The 27,053-nt window shown below is 44.7% G+C and overlaps 7 protein-coding genes across 7 annotated transcripts; 3 read left to right on the top strand and 4 right to left on the bottom strand.

Moving 5' to 3' along the window:
- Positions 1-647: 647 nt before the first annotated feature.
- On the bottom strand, positions 648-5,323 carry C8R40DRAFT_1107043 (P-loop containing nucleoside triphosphate hydrolase protein). Its single transcript, XM_046228187.1, has 22 exons — positions 5,098-5,323; positions 4,981-5,044; positions 4,877-4,925; positions 4,458-4,826; positions 4,041-4,400; positions 3,612-3,986; positions 3,256-3,556; positions 3,024-3,196; positions 2,948-2,959; positions 2,807-2,892; positions 2,698-2,746; positions 2,413-2,645; positions 2,341-2,349; positions 2,236-2,287; positions 2,094-2,181; positions 1,982-2,044; positions 1,831-1,931; positions 1,502-1,772; positions 1,402-1,451; positions 1,262-1,351; positions 1,165-1,204; positions 648-1,108 (listed from the first exon to the last, which is right to left on the bottom strand). The coding sequence occupies exons 1-22, from the start codon at positions 5,165-5,167 to the stop codon at positions 789-791; spliced, it is 3,225 nt and encodes a 1,074-aa protein (XP_046085678.1). The 5' UTR covers positions 5,168-5,323; the 3' UTR covers positions 648-788.
- Positions 5,324-7,236: 1,913 nt separating this feature from the next.
- Positions 7,237-9,456, bottom strand: C8R40DRAFT_1046790 (uncharacterized protein; the record flags this gene model as incomplete). Its single annotated transcript, XM_046224386.1, has 13 exons — positions 7,237-7,297; positions 7,355-7,974; positions 8,024-8,169; positions 8,221-8,319; positions 8,376-8,474; positions 8,528-8,550; positions 8,613-8,700; positions 8,751-8,835; positions 8,889-9,047; positions 9,101-9,128; positions 9,183-9,224; positions 9,280-9,366; positions 9,413-9,456. The coding sequence occupies 13 exons, from the start codon at positions 9,454-9,456 to the stop codon at positions 7,237-7,239; spliced, it is 1,581 nt and encodes a 526-aa protein (XP_046085677.1).
- Positions 9,457-9,580: 124 nt separating this feature from the next.
- On the top strand, positions 9,581-13,661 carry C8R40DRAFT_1047017 (NUC173-domain-containing protein; the record flags this gene model as incomplete). The annotated part of the gene is made up of 9 exons (XM_046224410.1): positions 9,581-10,267; positions 10,317-11,026; positions 11,077-11,620; positions 11,674-12,232; positions 12,290-12,406; positions 12,459-12,829; positions 12,881-13,094; positions 13,151-13,491; positions 13,542-13,661. The coding sequence occupies 9 exons, from the start codon at positions 9,581-9,583 to the stop codon at positions 13,659-13,661; spliced, it is 3,663 nt and encodes a 1,220-aa protein (XP_046085676.1).
- Positions 13,662-13,696: 35 nt separating this feature from the next.
- C8R40DRAFT_1047086 (PAC2 family-domain-containing protein) lies at positions 13,697-14,677 on the bottom strand (the record flags this gene model as incomplete). Its single annotated transcript, XM_046224417.1, has 5 exons — positions 13,697-14,075; positions 14,132-14,247; positions 14,307-14,365; positions 14,415-14,571; positions 14,630-14,677. 5 exons carry the CDS (start codon positions 14,675-14,677, stop codon positions 13,697-13,699), a joined length of 759 nt encoding a protein of 252 aa, XP_046085675.1.
- Positions 14,678-20,324: 5,647 nt separating this feature from the next.
- Positions 20,325-23,535, bottom strand: C8R40DRAFT_1171198 (uncharacterized protein; the record flags this gene model as incomplete). The annotated part of the gene is made up of 12 exons (XM_046231663.1): positions 20,325-20,377; positions 20,428-20,626; positions 21,446-21,559; positions 21,614-21,787; positions 21,836-22,049; positions 22,097-22,173; positions 22,227-22,519; positions 22,574-22,641; positions 22,695-22,878; positions 22,930-23,049; positions 23,097-23,245; positions 23,297-23,535. 12 exons carry the CDS (start codon positions 23,533-23,535, stop codon positions 20,325-20,327), a joined length of 1,884 nt encoding a protein of 627 aa, XP_046085674.1.
- Positions 23,536-23,837: 302 nt separating this feature from the next.
- C8R40DRAFT_1171197 (uncharacterized protein) lies at positions 23,838-25,441 on the top strand (the record flags this gene model as incomplete). Its single annotated transcript, XM_046231662.1, has 3 exons — positions 23,838-24,335; positions 24,943-25,109; positions 25,168-25,441. The coding sequence occupies 3 exons, from the start codon at positions 23,838-23,840 to the stop codon at positions 25,439-25,441; spliced, it is 939 nt and encodes a 312-aa protein (XP_046085673.1).
- Positions 25,442-25,464: 23 nt separating this feature from the next.
- On the top strand, positions 25,465-26,662 carry C8R40DRAFT_1171196 (uncharacterized protein; the record flags this gene model as incomplete). The annotated part of the gene is made up of 6 exons (XM_046231661.1): positions 25,465-25,581; positions 25,631-26,113; positions 26,176-26,184; positions 26,240-26,276; positions 26,342-26,496; positions 26,549-26,662. 6 exons carry the CDS (start codon positions 25,465-25,467, stop codon positions 26,660-26,662), a joined length of 915 nt encoding a protein of 304 aa, XP_046085672.1.
- Positions 26,663-27,053: the final 391 nt, after the last annotated feature.

Raw genomic sequence — 27,053 nt, 5'->3', positions numbered from 1 at the left:
GTTTGTCTCAAATCCACCTAGTACCAAAGCGCTGCTATATATTCTGTTCTTTATTCCTCAGTATGAGTTTTTATCTTCTCCCGAGTATGTCGACACCCGCTGATTAGCTTACGGACTTCCTTCTTAATCCCCTGCATTAATACCGATATTTACTTGTCTCTCAATCGGACAGTTATTAACTATACTATCCTATCCTCAGTACTAACTAGTCTATTCTGTAGTGTCGATTGCTATCCATTAACTTGTAGTACTATTTCCATCACATTTTCATGCAATTGCTCACGTCTTTAATGATAAACTCAGCATATACAAATGGTATACTTACTCAGTGCTCACGACATAGAGCTTCTTAAGCCATTTTGATTAAAACGACTCACACATTTGGTCGACTTCAACGTAAATGATGTGGACCACTTCAAGACAAGAAACAGAAGTGATCAGCGGGCTCAGTACCGGACTTAGCCATGGTCCATGAATAGCAGCAGGTGGATGCATTCCGAGTCATTCGGATAGTTCCCTCCTTCCCTACACGTACATCGCGTTACCCCGACAAATGACTTGCTTCAGACGTTCATACAGATAGAGAAATCGTTTGACAAAATCCAACGCGTTTCTAGGAAAATGCACATGAAGCATGATATGTATGCGATTGGCACCTTGCGCACTATTCGCGTATCAGGTTTTGAATTGCATCGACAAACGATTCAAATCTGCAATCTATACTAGGTATTCTATGATAGATTATACAGGTACTCTATGATGGTAGAACATAATGAAACACACATCCGTTATTCGCTATCTGTGTCCTCAGGCTTAGGACCTCCATGTGTCAACCACGCAAGTTTCCGTAATCTTCTGCGCTCCTCCTGCGCCTTGACCTGATTACGAGTCATCTTCTTTTTCTTCTTAATAGGCGGAGTTCTTGTTCCGTTGTCTTCAGCACCACTGACGACAGGCGTCCCATTGGTTGATTGAGCAGGACTTTGGATACGAGATCGAACGGGGGTATTCGACCCACTTCCCTTCTTGTCCAAGAAGGCATCCTCGATGACTGCAGTCTTCCCCTTATGAGACATTCGTCCAGCCTCAACGTACCAAGTTTCAGGGCCTGATATTCAAGTTCAACGAAATGTCATCAATAGAAGAGTCAAGGAGAATCCATACACAACGCAGACACAAACTCATGGTTGTGGGAAATAATGACCTGATTTTCAATTCAGATCAGTGTGCGAGATGGTCACATTGAATACTGAATGCTCACCACAGCACCAGCCCAATCCCTGATGGCAATTGCCAAACCACCCAAAGCTTCTCGATCCAGAAAGTTACTTGGTTCGTCGAGTACACAGATCTGTAAGATCTTTGTCAAAAGAATCATGGAAAGCAGATTGGAAGATTTACTTGTGGATTGTTCCAAAGACATGCCGCGATCACCAATTTAATCTTCTGACCTATAAGGGAACTTGTCGGTATCAGTCCAAAAATCAATCACAGAACTCACCTCCTGATAGACCAGATATTTCATTATATTGAGCGATGTCTCCATCTAAACCAATATCTTCGAGGTGCTTGCGAACAAGGTGTGCTGCGGTGTCACGAGATCCAGCACCCTCTCGAGATGATTCGAGATCGTCAAACTGCTGGACTAGCTTTGTAAAACCTTTCGTGATAAGATCGTCACGGGCAACCCAGGTATTGAATCGGTGATCGAGACCACGCCATTTTATCTCATATTGGAAAGATTTCTTTAGCTTTTGACGGCCCATGATCAGCTATAGAAAAGTCCGTCAGTTTATGCTTCTGATGGAACAACAATAGTTGCATGCTGACTTCGAGTTTTCGTTTTGAACCATCTTTTCCAACCCAATCTTGATCCAACACTAGCTTCTCTTCATCAGTGAGAATACGAGTTGCCTTCTCAAGAATTTCCCCTGGCATTTGTAATAAGAATAGAGTTTGTTGGGACAAAAAGCCTACCTACGATCATGACCATCTTGGAATCGCCATTGAATATATTGAATCGGGGTCTTCTCCAAATGACGTTCTAAATGACTATGAATGACTCTATGGGAAGGAAAAGTAGAAAGTCAAACCTATATGGTGAGTAGCATGTTGAGACACATAACCTACTCGTAGCGCCGGATGTTTGTACACCGTTCCTTCTTGAGGTACGGTCTCACCCTGTGTCCGGTGTTAGTAAGATGTGGAAAAGATGAGGTAACTTAAAATACGAACGGTGAGGAGTTTAATCAAGGTCGATTTACCAGCACCATTTGGTCCAATCACACTTGAAAAAGATATGTTAGATGGATTAACATTAGTGCGATGTGGAGTAAGTACCCAACGCGGCTGGCAAGGGTGTATTAGATGTGATCGACATTATAATGAAGCCACAATCAATGTAAGAAGTACCTCGACAGCGATAATGCACAGCTGACATTGTGCAAGCTAGGTTTGTCTCTTCCTGGATAGGTAAATGTGCAATTTGTCATTTTTAGGATTGCCCGCGTATTGCTCCTGACTCCCATGAGGGAACCAGGAGGAGGGAACGAGAACTTGACAGAAGTAGCGGCGAGAGTATAATACGACTTGGCTTCTGGGTGGTGAGCTACAAACGTTGAAAGATTACCAGGATAGAACACGAGCTATGCATCTTTGTAAGTCACCACTATGATACAATGTAATAATGCAACATGCCTTCTTCGTCTCATAGTGTATGATGTCGGTGGTAACATTGTCCAAGAAGCTGAGTAAAATTGAATGTAAATATACGAAAAATTTCGAAGAATTCCAATTAAAGACGCACCCTGAATCGTGACTTACAATGAGACAAGTTACGTTCTTATGTGCGATTAGATACTTTTCCAGCCATGCAACGGAGGCACGGTCCAACTACGAATGTCTAAGGACTGGCAGAAGAAAACGACCTTTCACAATGGTAACTTACGTGGTTAGTCGGCTAGATCCAAGATGAAGATAAACAAAGTCAGCTTGGATCCAAGGACAGGAACTGATAAAATCACCTCATCAAGAAGTAGAAGATCGGCATTGTATAGCATGGCTCTAGCCAATTCCAATTTCATCTTCCAGCCACCCGACAAACCGCCGACTGTATCAGCTTGTCGTTCATCATCGAAGCCGACCTCAATAAGTTGATCGCGAATCTTGGATCGAGGGACAGAGGCCAAAGCTTTGTCTAAGGATAAATTATGAGGACTAGCCATGACCATTACAGGTACAAGATGAATAGTTTACCTGAAGCGATGAAGTCCAAAACTGACAATGATGCATCTTCCCCTTGCAATGAATGCTCAACCATCACACAACGCAATTGATCCTGGGGTGGGAAATTCTCGACCTTCCCATCTCTCAGTTGACGAAGCAACGTCGATTTTCCCGAACCGTTGGTACCAAGGATTCCATATCGGCGTCCACGGATGAGCCGTAAGGTAGTATGCGAAAGCAACAGCAGAGCACCATATGCCAGAGAAAATAACGTGTCGCATAGAACTTCACCTTCTTCACTATTGCCATTGGTAAGAACAGTATACTTTGCCTGGTAAGAATCCCTCAGTAACCCCTTGGAGCACGGGTTTCAAAAAATGAAGAACCTTGTCAATTGCGAGGAAATGCTCGCGAACTGCTTCTGAAAACCGAGTGCTGTGCTCTGGATCTGTCCAGCCTTTAATGAAGAGGCCGATGCATCTGGACCAAGCATTTATGTCAGAAAACTGTCGGGCATTCACAAGATCTGCAACCAGGGAAGCTTGGAAATCCAATGAACGAGTCAACAGAGAATACTTGGGAGTATAAGGCCCATTGGGAGGAGAGGAAGGGTCACGGATATCCTCAGGTAGTAGAAGAAGTAAAGCGGAACAAGCGTCCTTAGTCTGCTGCTCAAGGTCGCGAGATTCTGAAGGGGGAACTTTGGCAGAGGCGCCAGATTTGAGTAGAGTTTCAAGGGCCGTTTCTCCAAATGCACGAACCTACGAGCAGCAAGCATTTAGAGTAGACAATAAAGATACATGCATCCCACGTACTTCAGGAAATGCAGCACCTTTCGCAATTTTTTCTACACCTTCAACAAGGGGACTGAGATATTGAGCGGCAACTTTTGGATCCCGCACAAGTTTAACAAGATTGTCAATGACGACGACCGTACGCCTCTGAGTCTCCATACTTCGATCGTTGAGAGCGCGGATCAACAGGGGAACTAGCACTGCCAAAGCAGGTGCCGTGACTTCTGCGACAAAAGTGGTGGACGATAGCGCCTTAATACAAGCAGGAACAGAGTCTGGATTGGCCATGCATTTCACAAGCACTGGGATATGAGGGACAAGATCGGGGTTGGCGAGAGTAGTGCACAAGGCTATTGCACATTTGTTGGCAGCGGAAGAGACCTGATGTTAATTGAAGTCAGCCTCGATGTTAGGGGCAACGTAGATTCAAGTTCGAACCTCTGATTTCGTGTCGTGCATAGCATTCTCCACCTTCGGAAGTACTTCTACCAATTCCGCTGCGACAACGTCTTTCGCAGACGCGGCGAATCCGCGTATAGCGTCCAATCCTCCCACTTTTGTCTTCCATTTTCCACCTTGGACGATCGGTTCTAGAGTACGAAACACAAGTCTTGTCGCCTCTGGCGGGAAGAGTTTCAGGATTGCCTTGACAGCTGATGTTGCAGCGATGCGAACAACGTCGCCCTTATCCATATACATATCGAACAAAATGGAAAGGGATGGTATTAACAGCGGAGCGACGGGGGCTCCCAAGATGACAGCAAAGGAGTGAAAGGCTACCGCAGCAGATTCTCGCTCGTAACCAGACTATCACAAGATCTGAGGAAACATAAGGCAGTGATGGATGAACAGCAAACCTTTTTATTAGTAGCAAAAGAGTGCAAAGTTTTGATGATTTCATAGTCTCTGATGAAGGTCAAAGTTAATGGTATATCGAGGAAATTTTATGAGCACCACGAACTCGAGTGATTGTAGCCCAGACTTTGAAACTTCGCGGGACAATCTGTCTGCAGCTGCTTTAGCGTCTATGAGAATATTTCAGTTGTTTTCCACGAGACAGGCAACATTGGCCACATACCTGGTGCAGTAGGCGCGATACGCAGAGCCTCAATTAGAGGTCCGAACTGAGGGTCTTGCTGGGATGACATGATTCGAGAGAAGATATCTAAGTGTTGGATGATGATGATTGCTGAAGTATAGGGAGTTTGCAGTGATATTACAGTCTATAAGATCGTTGATGTCGTCTATAATGATGATGATACAAGTAGATGGCCAACAGACCAACGGTCTGCCTGGAGTGCTGTCCATACAGTTAAAAAATTTCCTTGCAAAGCGGAGGAGCACGTGACAGGTTCCCGCGATCCGGAAAGATCCGGAACGACCCGGGAACGCTCCGTAGAGAGAGAAACTTTCATGTATTCTCAGTGAGCCCAAACCTGCCCAAACCAACTTCGGTAAAAACTATTGAGAAACCCCAACATTGCAGAAACCCCGAGAATTCCCACAGTCTTTATTGAGCAACCCTTTGCTTTTGGGCTGATCCGGCCAATTACGTAATGCGGCACTGGACGGCACAAGCCGGCCTTGCCTCATTATTGAATTCTATCAAGTTGTAATAAGTTGGGGAGGATGCTCAAAGCAATTCTAAGCTGCTGTGACTGGAATGACTCAAAATGTTAGATTTAAGCTCAATTGACAATAAACCAACTGTTGTATTGGTATATACCTGTTAGAGTTAAGCTATCGAAGTCAGTATGCTGTCGTGCATGTATATATGACCGAGCTCACCTCAGTTGACAATAAACCAACTGAGGTCCACGAAAACCAGCCTGGTGTGCCATATACTACCTATTGTACAGTATTGGATAATAACGCCGTTATATGTTGTGTGTCAAGGTAGTACATGTTGTATGTAAGTGTGATACGTACGGGGCTACAGTTGTACAGAGTATTCACCAACACAAAAAACTGTGCTCAGTTACATGCATGAAATGCTACTAGTATTTAACAAGCTGATGGAAGGACTGCTAAGGAATGACATGAAGGATAAAAATGTCCAAGGGTTCTCATTCTCCGAGTATAATCAGGCTTTGCTGAGTTTTTGGTACATTGGCCCTACTAAAGCTCATTGATCAATGCAGTGTTAACTTGAGAAACAGAATTTGTGTATTACAGTAGTACATATGCATGATTATACATAAAACTGTTAGTGTAATGTTTAACTCAGTTGATAGCAGAACAACTGTGATTGTGTAGGTACCTGTTAGCATATTTGATTACTATAAAGTTAGGTCTGAATGTACTGCCGAGCTCACCTCAGTTGATAGCAGAACAACTGAGGGAGCTTGTGCATTTCCACAAGGCATGATATAGCTGGTGGTACTGTATAGTTCTATGGTAAGTGCGGCATATACATGCATGTATAGTCTGTGTAATCATAGCTTGCTCCCTCATACGTATGGAGTATGCATCAACAAAAACATTTAAGTATGGTGAACAAGAAGGAATATTGACAATCACCAGTTCGAGGGCAACAAAAAAAAAACATAGTAACTCCAGTGAGATGGCGGCAATCAATCTTCGGCACGTCGCCGGCCGAACCTCTGGAAACCCTCGGAGTGAACTTCGTGAAGGGTTCCCCGAGGAACCCCGGGTTTCTGCAACTACAGGGGTTTCTCAATAGTTTTTGCCACCAACTTCCCGCCTACCGCTACTCCCCATTCATTACTTCCACACTCTATTTGGATTCCCGCTGATTACATCATTCTAATCGACGACCTGGTCTATTCCTTTCCGGTGACCCTTCTCCAACCTTCCCCCCCGGCCCTAGGAATTCAACAATCCCCATTGTTCCCCTTCTACATATTCGCCGATCATCTGGGCCGTTAATTATACAAGTCCAGCCGCAGGACATTGGCTGGAGATTGCAATTAATCGTCTGACAGGAACAAACTGTTCACAAGCCTTACATCCTGTTTCGAAGTGTTCAATTTGTTCGAGATCGGAGGAGGAATTCGCGACATCGTGTCTACTTAGTTATAGATCTATGTATTACTCACTTCTCTCTGTTCCTTCGCCCACTGCGATGTTGAATGTGAAAAAAACAGATCATACGGGTACTCTTTCCTTCTCTTGCCCCCGATTGATATCTCTCGTACCATGATTCTTCGTGCCGTCCCGTTTTCGCTATATATGTAGATAGCCTATGAACACGTCGTTAAGAGTCTTCATCCGGGTAGTCAACTTTATCATAGAGCCGTAAGGTTTCGTTCCAATCCCTATAATTGAGACGTTTTGAATTACGCGCTTTCTGTGTTGCTCAGAACAAGATATACCTTTTTCGTCGTCGTCTGATAGAGAAGTAACCAGCCTTACTCTGCCATGAGCCCATGACTCGCCCTTTTTCTTTTCCGCCCGCTTGCGGAAAAAACTCCTCGGGATCAGAAGGTAAACCAAGCGCAATGGCCAAATCCATGATCTGGCGGTGCAAGACATCGTGCAAGCTCCGCATCTCGTTGAGAGTTTGTTTGCCAACCCGCAATAATCGGAAGAGCGTAAAGAATGCACGGGTGGAGGCTACGCAATCTTCCATCCAGCGAAGAGTCATCCACATTAATGCGGGAATTAAGAGCACGGTGATCATTGCAAATGGCAGTGTGAGGATGACTCCACCGAGCCACACACAGATACCAGACACGAGCCCATAAACGAGCTTGTACTGAGCAATTTCATCAAAGGTATCGAACACTGGTCCGCTCTTTTTGAATTCGTGAACGGCGTAAAAGGTGGTGAGAATGACCGGAAACCATAATAGTAGCCCTGGTATAGATATGGAAAATAGGAAACACGACCAAAAAAGCCGTATTGCCATTCGGCGAAGAATTTCGCGTCGGGAAAGTGGACGGCGAACGCGGTCATCCTTGATTCCGTAGCTTATGAGCCGGTGTTGGTATGCCTATTGCCACGTCAATAATGGTATATAAATTTGGGAAGACCGTGCAGACCTTCAGATCTTCTTGCAACTGGGCTAATTTCACAATGTCAGGATGTATCGGTTGATTGTCCTCCGAGCTGTCTTCGTGTGCATCCTTGAAGGCTTCTAAAAATGTACGGGTAATCCTGACATGGTCACCGAGACTCATCCTAGTACCTGTGAAGACGTTCCTGGATAAGTAGCTAATTTCGATGGGGCATTGCTTACCAAGAGGGGCGTACATTCGAGCCGCAAGTTTAGATGATTGCACGAGGTGCCATGAAGGCGAATCGAAAGTTCCCGAACTGATCTGTGTGTAGATCTGCTCTATAGGGTGTGTTATTTCCACCAACGCACCAACTACATTATGTTTCAACGCTTACTGGTTACTGCTCGTATCGTTTCAGGTTCTGCAGGTTCAAGAAGTTCCGGATTATCCTTAGGGCGCAGAATTATAGGCGGATGCCATGTTACCAATACATCTGAAAGTCAGTTAGTAGCCTCATGGCGCTCAGACAAACCGGATTGTACACACCTGAGCGCCAATGTTGACGATGCCTACGTGATGGAGGCGGGGTAATTGAGATTGGGCAATGGAAAGAAGCGGAATTTCGACCCACATATATGTGATTGAACAGTTCAAGATATTGATCTCAAAATCTGGGTCGTCACGATGTCGAGATAGCACATCCGAAGCCAATCGAGCAACTGTGGAAATGTGAACGCTGCGAGATTAAAGGATACGGAACAGGATTGACCTCCAGTTTTGAGCGGGGCGATGGTTGGATGAAAACGACTCATCCCTTCGGGGAACATCATTACTGCATCTCCATCCTCCAAAGCCTAGAACTACGATGAAGCACGACTATCACTTTTCATGTACACCTTAAGCACACCTTTATCAGCGAGGTCATTGCCTGACTGTTGTCGACTGGGCCATCAAAGTCCTTCCGCCTGTGTATTGGAACAGTTCCTGCGCTTTCGATAAGCCAGCTAGTGAATGTCTTTTTCCCAAATTGTGTAGATTTGGCGGTAAGTCGAAGCATATTGCGCCTCTGGAAATCAAGTTTTGGTTATGGGCGAAAAGATGGCCAGATAAATGGCCTACATTTGAGGGTACGGATGTAACGAGTAGACTGTAAAATGATTGGGAATGAGAAACTCCAACCGCGTATTACAACTTTGCTTACAGGGCATCCGTTAATGAGTTGCTATGGTTTGCACATACTATGCTGTAGACCCGAGCATGAGGAAAAGGTCGCGTTTAGATGAAGGATTTGTAGTAACCAGGGTTTCCCTGTTTCGGGAATGAAATGGGCATTGGAGACGACGATGGTTCCGTAAAACACTTTCAAGGTAAATTGGAATAGAAGCCTAAGGCAGGTAAGAAAGATGATATAAGGTAGAGAGACAGGCAGACCTAATGAGTGTATAAGGCCAAGGTGTTGGTGTCCCTTTCGTCATTCACAAATCAACGTTAGTGAAACGGAGCGAAGCGTTCGTTTGTTAGTGACAGTCTGTCATCCGGCCCGGACCTGTGAAACTCGTGGGCCAAAAAAATCTTTCTAAAATCAGCATTCTTCAAAAGATGGAACAGGCTCTAGCGAAGATTAGGATCCATACTTCCTCATCTCTTCCCCACCAAAAAACACCAGCATCTCTACTTTCTGCCCTTGAATCGACCTTCAAAGAGCAAAAAACAGAGCCATCTTCCACAGCCTACTTTGCTGCCCTTTTGACAACTTTAGATGGAACTCTTCAAAAGAAGGAACTTTCACTAAACGATGGAGACGTACTCCCAGCGGAACTGTATCTGCTCGCCCTCGTAGCGCCTTTTGTCTCAACTCCAGTCATTCGAACGAATTTGTCGACTATTTTGGCCTTTACTGCTCCATTATTCCCTTCCTTGCTCAATCACGCCCCTGCCTTGCGATCACAATTATCGCTGTATCAGGTTGTGCTCGTATCACTTGATCGCTCTCAATTAGAGACACACGGGATTCGCCAAGCTTTCGCTTCAATCTTACAGCTCACTGTCGATCCACGACCCAAAGTGCGGAAGAAAGCCACAGAAGTAGTCAAAGAAGTGCTTTCAAAACCACTCCCGCCATTGCTAATTCATCCATATGCCGAAAGAGTCGCAGAGTGGTCTCAGTCGGCTCTTGCTGAGATGAACAAAAATATACCACCCAAATCCAAGGGTGATTCAGAGGGTGAAAGCGCAATACACTTGTTGGCTTTTCTCAAACCCACAATCTCTAAATTTCCTCCATCGGTGATTGTCATTCAATTAGTTTTCCTAACTTCACTGATGTATATTCTAGTCGTATTCGACTCTTACTGGATTGCTCCTCAATCTACCTCGCCTTGGGAATCCGTTTCTTTCGCAATCAGCATATGCGATTCTATCTGATCTCTTTTCGCAATCTCACGAGGACGACGCATTAGCCTTCGACGAGGAGGTTCTTCCTCAAGTGTTAAAAACTGTCATGGCTTTCCCACCTGCGAAGACAGACACGACTCTAGCTCCGTCGTGGATACTACTCTTAGGGAATGCTATGGCATCCTATAATGTTGTCCACAGTGATGCTTGTTCTGCACAAGTTGGTTTAGTTTGGAAGACACTGTGGCCATTCCTAGAATCTAGCAGTGCATCAGTGAGAAAGGCAACTGTGCAATCCCTGGATCAGTTGGCACGATGTATAGTCACCGATGCATCATCATCGAAGATGGATGATATTGTTGCTCAAGTCATGAAGGCCTTGACCTCCGTTTCTCATGCGCGCGCGATTCCCGATCTTCTTTCCTTAACTTCTGCACTCCTCACGAGTTCGTACGGGAAGGGAAAGCGTACGTTAGACGATGTCATGGGGCAACGACTACTGGCTCTTGTAGTGCAGATAGGTAAACTGCGCACCGAAAAAGCCTTTGAATATAAGGAAGCTGCCGACGACACACTTTCCACTGCAATGCGCATGCTAGGACCAAAAGTTCTGCTTAATGTGCTACCCTTGAACCTCGAACCTGAAGACAGGTAATTTCTTGTCTCTCCTGTTTCAACGTCTACGCTCAACTCCCTCGTAGACAGGCTGGGTTGGAACCACGTGCATTCCTTCTTCCCTTGCTTGCTCAGCCTCATCCCTCTCCCCTATCTCACTTTGTGTCGTATTTTGTGCCTTTGAGTGAGAGAATGTTCGATCTACAGCAAAAGGCAGAAAATGAAGGTCGTCAGAGCGAGTCCAAAGTTTGGAATGTGCTCATTTCGCAGATATGGGCCGGCTTTCCAGCGTATTGTCATGCTACTCCCAACATAGAAGGTACCATGGATGCTTCTTTCTCGCAGCTGGTCTCGCAATTGCTCTACGGCCAACCGGAACTGCGCTCTGCTGTTTTGCGAGGTCTCAGACTTATCGTGGAATCAAACGTTGCTCTTTCGAATTCGGTGCCAGACACGCTAAATCCCTCAGGTCTCACCGACGAGCAAGCTGCACACAATGTCACATTCCTTCGAACCCAGGCCGAAAGTTGGTTGGCCGTCCTATTCAATGTATTTGGTACTGTGGGTCGTGACGCTCGTGGACCAGTAGGCGACGTCATCACAGCCTGGGCGAGTATCACTTCAGAACAGGTATGGGTTAACGTTTCATATGTTTCTAAGTGTCAGAAATAACTTTCCTTCAGGAAATCCACAAGGCGTACATTAAAGTTGTCGATCTTTTCAAAGGGCACATTGGCAAAACATCCTCAGCTTCGGGAAATGAAGAGAATATCAGCGCTACTGCTCTAGATCTCTTGCTCTTATTGCTCCCGTACCTTTCATCCGCCGATTTGACGGTGCTATTCCAAAATTGCCTCTCGTCGGAGTTCTTGTGTGCTAAAGACAACGCCTTACAAAAACGGGCATACAAGATTTTAACCAGGCTGACAGAGTCGGGTAAAGTGATTATTGACTCAGAGGCTGTTCTGAAGGAATTGGATGCATTATCGGAAGGGCTAACATCGGCTGCGAAAAAGGATCGATTCAACCTCTTCGCTGTCCTGATCCCGCTTATCCCATCTTCTGCGATGCACTTGATACCCTCAATGATTCCTGAAGCAGTACTCGGCACAAAAGAAACCTCAGACAAGGCCCGAAACGCCGCGTTCGAACTCATCATTGCGATGGGCCAAAAGATGAGTCAAGGTGGTGTTGTGAAAAGAGACATGCTAGAGGAAATGGATGAAGATTCCGCTGTTGAAGGTCAATTACTTCATCCATGTCGTTCCATGTCACACTGAACATGGTTATACATTTCAGCTACTGCAACCATCGATGAATATTTGACGATGGTGGCAGGAGGACTCGCCGGTTCGACCCCACATATGATCAGTGCTACCATCACGGCTATTTCGCGTCTGGTGTTCGAATTCAAGGGTAAGTCTTGCTCCGAATTTCTCCTTTGGATGAGCTCTCAAATAGAACATAGACGCGTTGTCGAACACGATGAAGAATGAGATTTTCACCACATTGATTGTATTCCTTTCTTCTGCCAATCGAGAAATAGTCAAATCAGTCCTGGGATATATCAAACTGTCTATCCATACCTATCCCGTTGACCTCGTACAGCCTCATTTAAAGGAATTGGTTCCTGCCCTTCTTACATGGTCCCACGATCACAAAAACCATTTCAAATCTAAGGTTCGACACATTTTCGAGAGATTGCTCCGAAGATTTTCATGGGAAGAAGTATACTCTGCAGCGGGCGAGGAAGAGGCTTCGAAGGTGCTAGTCAACATCAAGAAGCGGAAAGAGAGAGCGAAAAGAAAGAAGGCCAACAAAGAAGACGACGACGAAGAGGTGATATTTTTATCATTTATCAAATGGTTAGTCTAATGGTGTATCATGAAGGTTCCTGAAACCAAAGCTACCGCCGGTGATGCGTTTGAAGACATTCTCTATGGCAGTGAAAGTGAAGTTGATGCGAGTGACGACGACGAGGGTGCTGGTAGGAAACCATCTCAGCTTCGAACAAAGAGCAAAAAACAGTCGCAGGGAATGAGATTACGTCTAGATGACGATGAACCGATGGATCTGTTGCAGGGTGTTGCCTCTCGGATAACTAGTGAGTACATGTCTATGGTTATGCCCCTACGCCAACCTCCAAGCTCCTTGATATAGGCGCGTCTTCGAACCGTCGTCGCAAGCCTGGTCAAGACGCTGCACATTTCAAAACCGACGAAGATACAGGCAAGATGGTTATCGATCAGTCTGATGACGAAGACGCAGTGCCTCATCAAGCTTCGAACGACGTTTCTGGTACTGCGTACCGCGAGAGCATCACGTCTGTCGACGGGTTCACTAGAGGCCCCAATGGACGCGTCAAATTCAACAAGGATACCAAGAAGCGGAGACGGGAGAATGAAGATTTAGACATGATGGATGTTGACGAAAGTGACCGAAATCACAACCAGCAAAAACGGAAAACAGCTCCCAAGTTAGGCCATGAATTTAAAGCGAAGGTTGGTTTCTACCTTTTCATCGTAGAATTTGTCATGATATCCGTCTACAGAGAGCTGGTGGAGATGTTAAAAAAGGCGGTGTAGACCCTTATGCGTATGTAACGCTCTCTCAAGCCTCAAAGAAGGGCGGAGGACGGAAGAACCGTATCGGTGTGGCGGACAAGAGATGAATGACGTTTACATTGAATGCATAGATAGCTAGAACTCATCCATACAACGATTGATCATGAGGAGTACCAAACAGTCCACTCCAACTTTCAGGCTGTTTCCATTGGATCGAAGTGATGTCTATCCCCATGACTTGTGCGACGATTGAAGCGAGAGAATGTGCATCGGCTCGATTGTCGCCATCCAAAGCAAATCTCAGCAGCACTGCAAGTGGTATGGACCATGTTTCAGGAAGCGATGAGAGTATACGATGTGTTATACCACCTCCGGGGATGAATGGAACCTGAGATTCATCGTTGTTGGCGCCGGGCTTTTGAGGTACAGGGGAGGTGTATTTTGGTATAGGGAATTCGTTAAGTCGGTGCAGTGGGGAGGATAGATGTAAGGAGTTCAGCTGTAATTGATACGTCGGTGTGCTAGTGGAAGGAAAGTTGAAATCAACATCGGTCCAAACAAATCAAGAAAGACGTACAGCATCTGCTCGTCGGAACGATTTGAAAGATCTACCCCGGACAAAACCAACACACCAGCGATCCCAGATTTTTGGACAAAGTCAAATAAATCGTCAATGAGTTCCTGTTTCATGGCCTGTATATATCCGACATCGCTTATTTATTTCATAAAAGGCGAATAGAATGGGCATTGACCTTCAATATAGGAGATCTTTGCTGCAGGACGATTATGCCAAGTTCACCTTTGCCATACACTACTAGATGTGAGATGAGGTGAAAAATCATTTAGTACGGATTACTTACGTTCGAACGGTGTGGTGATACCTAGTTCCCCATTCACGCGGGATCCTACCAAAGGTATGAAATATTTCGAATCGAGCACGGCTATTCGGACCAGCCCGAGTGAAGAAATCAGCAGGTCGACTGATAGTTGAGCAACGTTCGCAGTAGATACGACGGGCTGAGTTTCTGATGTTAATATCCAAAGAGCGGCGGGCAAGAGCCAATATGGCACAGACAATTATGAGTGTTTTCCCAGAAAGGTTTTCAATGTTTAGTAAAGGCATCAGTTGTATCTGATGAATGAGTTTATCGGAGTCCTGTCGAGGGTCAGATCTTCAGAGCCAGCAGTTGCACTTCTGTGTAAGTCTCAGTCCAGTTTGGGCGCTTATCTGGTTTATTGAGATGTATGAAGTTAGTTTTTACGGAAAATTCTCGAGCTTTCGTGAGAAATGCTCCAATTGTATTGATTATCTCTGCTTCAAGCTTCAATCACCATCAAATCCTCCAACCTCCGTCCTCAAGTGTCCAAAATTTCGTTGAATTGCATCCACCATCCTGCAGATGCTCAGCCTTGCCTATGACACTATAACTATACTGTGCATATAGGCTGTCTCTCTTGATTAGTTTCTCATTGCACAATTAATTTCACTTCAGTTGTGTACTACACCAACTGAGAATTCATTCAGAATTGATTCTTAATAGCAGTGTAAGTGTTGATGTAAATTGCAGAGATATTACTATAAGTACTACCAGATCCATAGTTTTTTGTATAACTTTAATAATTTTATTTCCACTGGCATGGGTAACCACTTATAGTAAGTATCAAAGCAGAAAGTCCCCCTGAGAGTAGAAGCTCAAGAACATCCATGTCAATGGGGGAGGTATATAGCACATCATCTGCAAAACCTGGGTAATGTTCGCCAGCTCTTGGGAGCATTTCCCAGCATTTCCCAGCATTCCCAGTCCCTAAAGCAGCGAAAGAAAGGGTACTGACTGGAGAGCACTGGAGAGCACTGGGAAGTGCTGGGAAAAGCTTCAAAAATTTTGCTCTTTTAACGTAATTCACCCAACTATTCCACAGCTGGGAACAAAATACTTTCAAATGCGCAATCATTGCTTTATCAGATCCATATTGGGTAATATTTACAAATATCGGGATGATTACGTATTTACTGTCCTGGTTATATCTGCACCCGCTATCCCGATCCTGCTATCCTGATCCTGCTATCCCGATCCCGATCCCGCACCCACTATCCCGCTATCCCACTATCCCGCTGTTCCGCACCCGCTATCCTGCTATCCCGCACTCGCTATTCCGCGCCCGCTATCCCTATCCTGCTATCCTGATCCCGCTATCCCACTATCCTGCTACCCCACTACCCTGCTATCCCCACCATACCCGCCATTCATCTCACTAGGCCCGTCATCTTGCCAGACTATATCCACATAACTACTAGGCTGATAACAAGATATCGACAAATATTGGTGAAAGTCTTGCAAAAGGAGCACATATAAACAAATTTCTACAGGGAATCCAGTTTATTAGTCTGTGAAAGGGCGATTATTAGTTGTTGGTTACCTTCCAAGGTTATGAAAGGTCGATATGATCTGTTTGAGTCTTCCCTCTCTCTGTTAAGATCATGTACACCGTGTAACCGTGCCAAGGCCACAGGGTGTCTAAGTGCGGAAGACGAGTGGGACAGTAGTGAAGCTATTAACAACACCGCCGTTACGCCGTTAGTCCCCGGAGAGCGAGAGTAGAGAGAGAGGAGCTAAGTAGCAGCCAGGTCGGAGCGGCGGTATCGCCGATGACGAGGAGCGGACCAGAGGACGTTAAAGTCCTAAGGTCAAGGAGGACGTACTTCAAGGCGTTGAGCCAGAAGACTTAGAGAAGAGCTCAGTTGAGAAGGGAGATCTAAGTTGATCTAAGTTGATAATTAAACTGAGGAACTACAGTAGCGTACAGGCAGTATTTATATCTACGGAACGGCGCATCGGTGCGGAGCGCTAGACTAACTACTAGGAGCTATACGAGTAGTACCTGCAGGGTAGAGTAAAAGACAATAAGGAGAGACTAGCACGAAAGAGTAAAAGACAATAATGAGAGACTAGAACGAAAGGATATGTGTAGCGAGAAAGAACAATAGGAAGAGATTACAATAAGAGCAGATCTTCGGAATACCGAGCGGCGGAATGGAGGCCCGTGGCATGGACTTGACACTCTCCAAATTCGCCTCCAAACTGAAGCATTTTGTTAGCATCAAATTATCAACATCTTCGAAACCAACCTGAAACTAAAAGCCCAAGATCTCATATTCACGTTAAACTTAGAAGCATGATAAGGCTCCCTGAGCATGTTTATAATCATATCGCTGTATAGCTTGTGGTACTCGAGGTTTGAGGCTGTAGTAAAATCGATATTCTTGGCTTTTGGACCATCTTCGTACTTGGAGATACAATATCGTATCTGTAATATCAATAGTGAATCAAAAGTTGAGGCGATTATAGGCAGAGTCAACTCAACAAGCATAGAAGCTAAAACAATTGCTCCGTGAGGAACCTCCGCCTTGAAATCATCTGGAAAGGTTTTTGCTAATGCTTTGTTACTTGTATAAAACAAAACCTTTACGACTTCTTTGAGACATGGATGTGCAAAATTATTAACCCGTCCCTAGTAATTTTGAAATCAGGTATCACTTGAGACAAATATTGAGAAATTTTACGTTGGCATCCCGTCCATCTTGCAAGAAAAAACTTTTCTCCAAAAGCTTGTTCACATAAGCTACAGTTAAATCGTTAAGTTGAGAGGCATTGAAACCAGTAGTTGGCTCTTGTTCTTTCGGCAACGGTAAACCATAGTGGCTAACCACCATAGGTTCCGCAAGTCTCTTCAGAGTATTTCTGAAACTACTCTGGCTTTTATACAGCTAGGCGGTAGTCAATAAACTTGAGATGAAGATCAATGAGAAGACTTGCAAAAGTGATTATATCTTCGCGGTGCTCTTTGATGTAACCTGAAATACAAAGGATCAAAATTATGGAAAACCGACAAAGAAGTTTACAATAACTCACCTGCTTCAACATGAAGACCCTTTTCTCCTCTTTCCTCTATTGATCGGTCTAGACAATTAGCAAGTAGTGTTTCATGATTCTCCATTGTCAAAAAAGGTCCTTGAAGAACCATAGTTCTATGCATAAATAATTGTGAGCCCGCAATTACTTTTTTCACTTGTGGCGTATAGAAAGAGAGCTTTGTTGGATCTTTTGTAGAGTTAGACCTGCGTCCTAGACAAGATAGCCCATTCAGCATAAAGGTCAAAAACCTGGATAAACATACCTTTAGAAGCCTTTGAAGTGTTTGAAGTATCCTGGTCTATTTTGTCCAGCCAAAATTATTTTCAGATTGAAAATAATTGATATAATAGAAACAAACCTTTTGATGATGAAGGAACAGCCAAAATAGGTGAAACAGGATGAGCTGGCAGATGAGATACTAGACGAGAAGGAGATACTGGACGAGAAGCTTGACGAGAAAGTGGACGAGATACTGGACGAGATACTGGGCGTGAAGCCATACGCGATACTGGTCGCGAAGCTGGGCGAGAAGCTATACGCGATACTGGTCGCGAAATAGATCCTAATACTGTGTAAGTTACTTGTCGTCAACCTGGTTGAGAATAGAGTGCAAACTTTTATGAGCGTTGAATTCAGATTGGGGTACTGTAGAAGCATAGCCTATAGTAGGAAACATCAGAATACAAACTCAAAAAGAGCAAAACTACCTGCGTTTATATTCCCGAGATGTTAGAGTGACATCTTCTCCGTTATTATCGGCATCCTCATCCTCAGCGTCTGCATTCTCATCATCCTCATCATCTGCATAACGGTCATGTTCAAACTCAGCCAGTTCTTCGTTAATAAAGTCCTCTTCTGTAGTAGGAACATGGCTTTTTGAGTGAATCTTAAGAATTGCAGGGTTCGGAGGCTTCGGAAGATTTCGCTTTCTCTTCTTGAGGACTTCGGTTTCTCCCTCCACCTAGAGTTTATATTAGATAATTGGTTTAGACAGGCTAAAGCAAAAACGTACAACAGGTTCTGGCACCTTTTGGGTATCTGAGTGGGGGCTGTAAGCTTTCGTACTCAAAAATCAAAAAGAAACACATTCCTTTAGTCGCTTTTGAATCTGTTCCCTCTGAATGGAAACTCATTTGAGATTGTTCTTGACTTGGTATGTTGTCCACCGAAGAACTAGCATAGCCGACTTCTTTGTGGACCCCAACCAGAGCTTCCATATTCACACCATCTGCATGAGAAAAGGTGGAACCATCCCGCCGATATTCGTATCCACCTCCGTATCCACTTCTGTATCCACTTCCGTATCCCCCTCCATATCCCCCTCCATATTCGCCTCTGTATCCACCTCCATATTCACCTCCATATTCACCTCCGTATCCACCTCCATATCCACCAGTATATCCCCCTCTATATCCTCCCCCATCTACTCCCCGATAACCTTCTCCATAGCCTTGTACACCAGAAAGACTTCTTCCGAAGCTCATATTATGTCCAGCAATATATCCACCGTCATCAACCTTATCGCTTCTCCCTCCCTGACCATAGCTGTTTTCGTAGCCTCTATTATAGTCTCCAGAATACGCTCCATAGTTTCTGCCATGGCCCCCTCCATAACCGTCAAGATTTGCGTTACCACTACCAAAACCCACTACGGGGCCTGGTTGTGAGCCATAGTAATGGCTTCCACCGCTAGAAGCTGTAGATCCTCGTCCCATGTTACCGTTATAGTCAAAATCTCCTACATCATTTCCAGTGCGTATATCTTCGGGAAGTCTAAGGATCTGACTGTGATTGATGCTTGTAGCTCTTTCATTCAACTGTGAGTCAACGTTGAAAGAGTCACCTCCTTGTCCTAAGTAAACAAAATGACCGGTGCTTGATCCTTGAGTAATTTGCTTACCCACGACAAAGGAAGTATGAGCTTGACTTTGATTCTACATCGAAATCAGTATAGTAAGCTATGGTTTTCTTTCTGAAATTGGTATATTTCTACCGTATTGTGTTGTTCTCGAGCAATAACTTCGGCAATAGGTACTTTGGATGGTAGTGGAACTTGACGACTAGACAAAGGAGCAGGCGGAGGATAACCAGATGTTGGAGAAACCAAAGGCAGCATATTTGGAACAGAGGAAGAGGAAGAAGAGGCTGACGGTATTTCGTTCATTTTTTTTTGGCCCTTAGTTTGAGTGCTAGCCTTCTTGTTTCTTCCTCATTTCTAGCGGAAGAAATATTAGCTTGTAAAGAGAAATTCATTATAGTTATCTAAACAAACTGGTTTTTCCGGTGGAGGTGCCATAGGATTGGTTACAGCGTCCTCGGGAAAAATAGTATTGGCCCCTTGAAGAGATAATCGTTGAGAAAGGAACATTTTATCAGCTGTTTCCAGCATTTGATTTGCATGCCCCCCCTTCCCTTTGTTTGTGCGGCTGCTCGACCTCTGGATATAGTAAGAATCTAAAAAAACAATTACAAGAAACCGTTTTCACCTCTGTTTGAAAATGTTCAAAAACGGAAAATAAATCAATACAAAAACATACGAGGCAAAGGGGGGCCTGCGTTACTGTCAGGTCTCTTACTCATAAGCAAATAATTGAGCCACAAGGAAATGTAAAGACCAGTAAGAAGATGGGTCGCAAAGCGGAAAAATGGTAGGTCCACAAAGGTAACGTGCTTTTTGGGACCCACTGTTTCTTTCCCAAGGCCGGATCTTCTCGAAATGCTGCCTTTTATGCCCAGAAAAATGTTCGACACAACTGCCTTTGACTTTCAGATCCACAAGTACAAAATAACTCTCCTATTGTAAAATAAGAACAAAATTTCTTCCAAAATACTGTGATTGATCCCGCCTCATTTTTTTCAATCCAATACGAGACCTCCTGTAGCACCTCCAAAGCGATAAACTCTAACTCCTAAAAAGCTTGTTAGAATGGGAAGCAAATAAAGGGCAGAAATAGACAACCTTCGTCAAAGTAGCAAATTTCGGTATTTTGATCTTTGCCACCATCAGTAGTAGGTGGGTGAGGTTCGACCTCGTCTTCCCAGGGCTCACATATATCATCCTCATCATCGTAGGTATCGTTATAATCTAGCTCCATGGAGGGAGGAGTGTTAGGAGTTGCAGGGCAAGCTCCAACTGAGTTATCTAGCGAAAGTAACATCTGATAATGTGTATGCAGATAGACGAATGACTCTCACCACATCCTTGGATCTTATTCAAGATTCCTTCCATTTGAACAGCGTTCTGTCTGGCCTCAGAGCTTTCCATCTGAATTTTACTTAGTCGACAAAAATGCAATTCCATTATAAGTTTAGTAATTGCGATTTTCTGATCTAGTGCCGCTTGCTCAGCTGAACAAAGAGCTTGTTGAGCGTTGGCTATTCTGAGAAGATAATTAACTTCTTTTTCTGTCTTCAGAAATGACAATAAGCCACAAATTTTGCCCACAAATGAAACTCTTACTAATGATTCGTATGTTTCTCCTTCGCCATTGACCCAGGGATGATATGAAGATAGAGAAGAGGAATCTGGAGGAATTTCTACTTGAGAATTGTCAATAATTAACAAGATTAAAGAGATACTGTTGCACCTTTGTTGCTCATTTCTCGAACGAGGATGGAAGATGATAGAAGATACTGAAATGGTTTAAGACAATAGGTACAAATAAAACAATTTGTCATTAGGTAAGATAACCAGTAATTATCTATTTAAAGTAAATATTGTCGAACCAACCAAATCCATCTTTTTGATAGCTTACTCCAGTTTTATCTGCATGAATAACTATGGAACCCCTTGTACCACTATAAGGTAAATTGAAATGGGTATACCTATCAGAATGGAACACTACGACATCTCCGTTGCAAGTTTCCAACAAGAGCTTGGGTTCGTATAAACCTAGCTCACCTCCCTGAGGATTACCCACAGTGATACAGATGCAAGCTGATTTGTCGTTTTTGTCGCGGTGAGCTAAGGTACTCACATTAATGTTGAACACAATGCTTGTAAAAGGAGAAGCGGGGGAAGTGTCTTGTAAGGGAAGAAGATCAACGGTGGCGAAAATCTCATGAAAAGTATCGGGATGAATCTGTAAAACCTTTAAACTTACGTTAGAAATACAGAGTAACTCATGCAAAGAAGTTTCGCTCACCTTTTCTGAAACCCAACGTAAAGTTTCCTCCAAACTCTGTTTCAAATCTTTGAAAGGCCCGGAAAATTTCTGAATGTCTTCAGAAGGATGAACCAGAAGCTGACTGTGATTCATCTTTCCTCCATTGGCGTTGACAAGATATAAAGGATGGATATCCTTAGGGGCCTCATATCCCTAAGATAACGTCAGAAAAATATAAGCAGATAATAGCAAAAAACTAACATGAGTTAAATAGCGCGTTTGATTGGTGAAATGAAGAGAGGAAAAAGCAGCAGTTTGAACAGATGAAGAAGGATCTTGAGGTGTGAACTGTGCAGTGGTATCGGACAAGCAGGCCTGAATAATCCTTTCCAAGCCTTCTTTTAGGTGTTGAGGCATAGTGGTGTCCAACGTATAAAGTAAATCTTTGTTGTCATCGAATATCTGTACAAGTTTGCTATTTTTGAATTAGTAAAAAGCAACGCCGAAGTTGAGACATCTTACCCTTCAATAATGTTTCGATTGAGCTTCAGGTACCTAGAGTCGGAAAGCCGTCCCAAGCTATCGAAACGTCCATTCATCTGAAAATCTGTAGTATCAGAATTCTAAAATCAAGTTAAAATCGTAAACCTACCTTGCTAGCGTAACTCTCCAAAGATTCAGGAGTAACACAATCTTGAGCTAGAGATCTTTCGTTTTCCGTCCATTTGCTTCTACCTCCATAGTCAGGAGGAAAAGGTTCCTTAGTTTTGGCAGGTTTGTACGCCGTAAACAGAACTTGATGGATTCCTTCTGAATCTTGAGACTGGAAGCCCATACGATTAAAAAGAATTGAAATAGGTGGAACAGTTGAAGGCAGAGTGAAGGTCTCTTCTTCAGAGGACAGTTCAGAAACTGCAGATGCGTGCTGAGCAGCTCCTGTCTGTTCTGGAGAAAAGAGAAGAAAGCGTCTCTCCAAGGGAGATGTACTTAACAAAGTACGTTCAGATTTCATAGACACATCAAATTGCTTCCAGGCTTCCCAATCTCTAGGAAGAGATCTAAAGGTGCTAGAAGAACGTTATGCATAGATGTCTATAAGTCAGAGAAACCAATTACTCACTGAAAAAAGAAAGATCCAAAATAATTATCGTTTACCCGCAAATCTCCGCAATCAAAGGAACCAGAAAGGCCCAGATCTCTCAAAAGAGACCTATGATACAAAGTCGGTATTGAAATGGGAATATCTTTGCAAAGGTTAGCTAGAACCGGTATGAGGTTAAACCTAACAATTTCTCCCGTAATTCCTGAGTTAAAAATGGGTGAAATGTTTGTGTACTTTGAAAACACAAACTTACCTGATGAATCGGGTGCTCTAATTTTATTGCACAGAGCTTGTATGACAGTTACTGAGGCTTTCTTTCTGAAATATTCATCTTCTCCTTTGAAGGCAATAACCAGCAATAGATAAAGTGACCCTGTATAAAGCTGAGCTTAAGTGGTTGAAACGTAACTTATAGCTTACCTGCATTAGCCAAGAATGCCCATCTACTCCCAGCTGACATATAATCTTGACTTTTATGTTCAGGAATACTATGAGTTTGAAGAGACTTGTATACTTCGGAAGGCTTCGGTCGACGACTGTTATCTTTGAATTTCATCAAATTCAAACGACTATAACAGGTAAGGCCTAACCCTCTCAGAACATGGTAGAACCACACGTACCTATTAACTTTGGCAGAGAAGTAAAGCTCATGCAGCATATGGACAAATCTTGCTGTTCCGTCGACATTGGCAGCTAAATCACATCGCCGTGCTATACTGACTAGTGAAGAAACAGCCAAGTCCTTGACATTGTCTATTGTTCCCTCTATCATCCCCTTTAGATCCGACACCCAGCTCAGATAATCCTCATGACCAATAGAGGTTCTGGTGCCAAAAGAAAGTCTAGCCAGTTGCTTCATAAGGTCCACCGAAACATCTCTAGAAGGTTGCGCTGCAAGGTCCCCAACAGCAAAACGACCAGCAGTAGAGTCATCATATGAATACTGATCAATTCGACGCCTCTTCCTCGTACGTACACTTTTTCTAGGGCAATGAATAGAGGCAGGATCATCAGGTCCTCCACTAGATGTTTCCGTTGAGTTGACCTTGGATTTCTGGGTCCTGCTGCGTTTTCTCTTTGGTTGTGGCTCTGGATGCGGCTCCGGGCGTGAAACCAGATCTGGACGTGAATCCGAATGTGATTGTGAAGGCATGGGTGAACATGGATGTGGATGATGCAAGGGTGAACGTGAATGTGGATGTGAAGAATGTTGACGAGAACCCGAACCCGAACCTGAACGTGAACCCGAACGTGAACCCGAACCCGAACCCAAACGCGAATGCAAACGCGAATGCAAACACGAACGCGAACGGGAACGGGAATGCGAACGCGAATGTGAACGCGAATGTGAATGCGAACGCGAACGGGAATGTGAATGTGAATGCGAACCCAAATGCAAACGCGAATGGGAACGCGAATGGGAATGGGAACGCGAACTTGAATGGGAACGCGAACCCGAATGCGAATGCGAACCCGAATGTGAATGCGAATGCGAATGCGAACCCAAATGCGAATGCGAACCCAAATGCAAACGCGAATGGGAACGCGAACCCGAATGCGAATGCGAACCCGAACGCAAACACGGACCCAAACGTGAATGTTGAAGCGAACCTGAACCCGAATCCGAAGGCAAACCCGAACTTTGACCCAAATGCGAGGGTGGATGGAACTGGGAAGAATGAGAGGCTGAAGATGGGAAGCTAGCATCAACACTAGCTTCTCTGTACCTAGGAGTAGACTGTGTTGCAGAGAGATTCTGCCTTAAAAAGCCCCTTTGACCTGTTTGACCTGCTTGACAACAACTAGGACATAAAGCTTGTCTAGAGTGAACCTATGATTGGTCAGATCAAAAGGAAGCAAAGGAAGTCCTAGAATATTACCTGACTGACTCTTGGAGAAGTAGAAGAGGAAGAAGTAACTTGAGCTTGGTGATCATTGGCAGCAGAGGGAAGGACTGCAATAAGTTCTTGAAGGGCAAGAGGCAAGGTTTCTTCTCTGCTAAGAAGGTAACTCTGCAAAGCCAAAGCCTGGGCTGCAGATAATCTGAAGGTAGACATTGCCGGACTCGAAGTGTAACGGCCCCGCTCGGAAGGCGCTTAATAAGAGGCGCTTATTTTGAAATGCCTTGGACTTGGCTTTATCACCTCCATCACCGCCTCTACTTCCTCCACTGCCACCACCGCCACCGCCACCTCCACCTCCTCTACCGGCTCTGGATTGTGTGGTGGACTCGTGAGGTGGAGTCCACCACCTCACCTACCTCTAGACTGTATGGTGGACTCGCAAGGTGGAGTCCACCGCTTCTACCACCTCCACCTCCACCTCCACCTCCTCTACCATCTCAACGGCCTCTGGATCATATGGTGGACCCATGAGGTGGAGTCCACCGCCTTCACTACCTTCTCATGCGACTCGCCTGCCTCTACCACCTCCGTAAGTATAATCCTTGTACTTTGTTTGTATTTCACTCAAATTATTTACAGGATGACAGTGATTGGGAAGATAACAATATCCTTCAGTCTGGTGCCAAATCATCTTCTCCTCTCCGACCTTCACCTGCTCGCTCCAAAGGCCAAAAGAGTTCTGCGGGTCCGAGAAAATCACGGAAGTCAATGTCAGCACCGCCCAAAGTATCTCCCTCTTCCTTGCCTTCGAAATCCTCATTTATGCCGAACTTCTCACTGCCTCAGTCCAAATTTGAACCAGAGATACCTGGGTTCGATAACAGCCGCTTGAGCAGTCCCCCGCCGCGAGCTTCAATATGAAAATGTAGAAGTGCCCCTCCGCGATGAGGACGAGCCAGATTTTGGAGACCGATCTTCCGAATATGGAGTCTGAAGGTTCGGACGATGTATACGAGCAGAACCCTGTAATACAGCAATATATCGCTGACGGAGGCACAATTGTGAAGCTACCTCGCCAGTCCCTTCTAACCAAGGACACAAGTGCGGCAGACTCGCGAGGTGGAGTCCACTGCCTCCACTACCTGCCCATCCGACTCGCCTGCCTCTACCACCTCCATCACCACCTCTGGATGGTGCGGCAGACTCGCAAGGTGGAGTCCACCGCCTCCACTCCCTGCCCATCCGACTCGCCTGCCTCTACCACCTCCACCACCACCTCTGGATGGTGCGGCAGACTCGCAAGGTGGAGTCCACCGCCTCCACTCCCTGCCCATCCGACTCGCCTGCCTCTACCACCTCCACCACCACCTCTGGATCGTGCGGCAGACTCGCAAGGTGGAGTCCACCGCCTCTACCACCTTCTCCACCTCTTCTGGATCGGGCGGTGGACTCGCAAGGTGGAGTCCACCACCTCCGCTACTTTCTTATTCGACTCGCCTGCCTCTACCACCTCCACCACCTCCTCTGGATCATGTGGCAGACTCGCGAGGTGGAGTCCACTACCTCCTCATCTGTCTCACCCGTCTTCGGATCGTACGGCGGAGCCGTGAGGTGTACACCCCAAAAACTAATCAAGATGTCTTTTGATATACCAGGTTACCATGGTACGTATAGCTCTTTCATTTCCCTATGTTTGCTCATACTCTGTTTTGCTTTTAGGAACTAGGAGAATCGACTTTTCTAGAGTCAATGGATGGTTTGTTTCAACTCACGGTTGAGCCAGATTTACCCTTAGAGGATGTCTCTATAAACTTAACGAAGCGCAGCTACAACAAAGACATAGAGACAAAACAAAGAAAAGTGTCAGAATCGCGAGTCGGGAGATCATCTTACTGCGAACTTTTCTGGAGAGCTTTGGCAATATTAGATCATTCTCGGATACAACACTGGACAACAAGAGTCGGGTCTCCAATTCTGTATGCTATTCTTGGTTCTACTGGGACTGAAATTGACTATTGCGACTCCTAGGAATGCAAAACGTTCTGCGTCGAATCTTCTATCCATCAGCATACTGCTCCCCCGCCTCCTTTGCTACATCTATCACCCCCACAACTACTGCCTGCCCCACTTCTGCTTGGCTGACTGATGGCGATATTAAGAGCGGGAAAGGATGCATGGGGTAATAGTTAAAAGTAGATATTATTTCAAACTGAGGGAACTGGCTTTGAATCAATATCTATGGCTGCAGTTACGCAAATATATCTTTTTCATAAATCCACCTTACAGAATGTAAACCTTTACTTAAACTTGTTAACGTTTCTTCGCAACCCTTCCAAGAAACAAGGTAACGCCCCCTAGTAAAGAGGCCAAAGATATTCCCACAGTTTGTTTGTGTCAAGGTTGGCATCTGAATCCTGAATCCTCTGAATACTGGTCCTCATGTCTTTTACTTGTCGCTATTGTGGGCATCTATGTAAAACTGAAGCTGGACGACGTAGTCATGTCAAGCAAACACTCTGTAACTATAAGCCTG

This window comes from Lentinula edodes (assembly GCF_021015755.1).
Source record: "Lentinula edodes strain Le(Bin) 0899 ss11 chromosome Unknown C8R40scaffold_20, whole genome shotgun sequence".
Lineage (NCBI taxonomy): Eukaryota > Fungi > Basidiomycota > Agaricomycetes > Agaricales > Omphalotaceae > Lentinula > Lentinula edodes.
The sequence above is the reverse complement of the archived record's forward strand: the minus strand, read 5'-3'. Positions and strand labels throughout refer to the sequence as shown.

What these genes read in the sequence shown, in the direction of transcription:
- C8R40DRAFT_1107043 (XM_046228187.1), bottom strand. Translation starts at nt 5,167, where the DNA reads ATGTCATCCCAGCAAGACCCTCAGTTCGGACCTCTAATTGAGGCTCTG. An exon ending in TACACTATGAGACGAAGAAG is followed by an intron (nt 2,646 to 2,697) that starts GCATGTTGCATT and finishes AAAGATGCATAG; the next exon opens with CTCGTGTTCTATCCTGGTAA. An exon ending in CCTTGATTAAACTCCTCACC is followed by an intron (nt 2,182 to 2,235) that starts GTTCGTATTTTA and finishes CACCGGACACAG; the next exon opens with GGTGAGACCGTACCTCAAGA.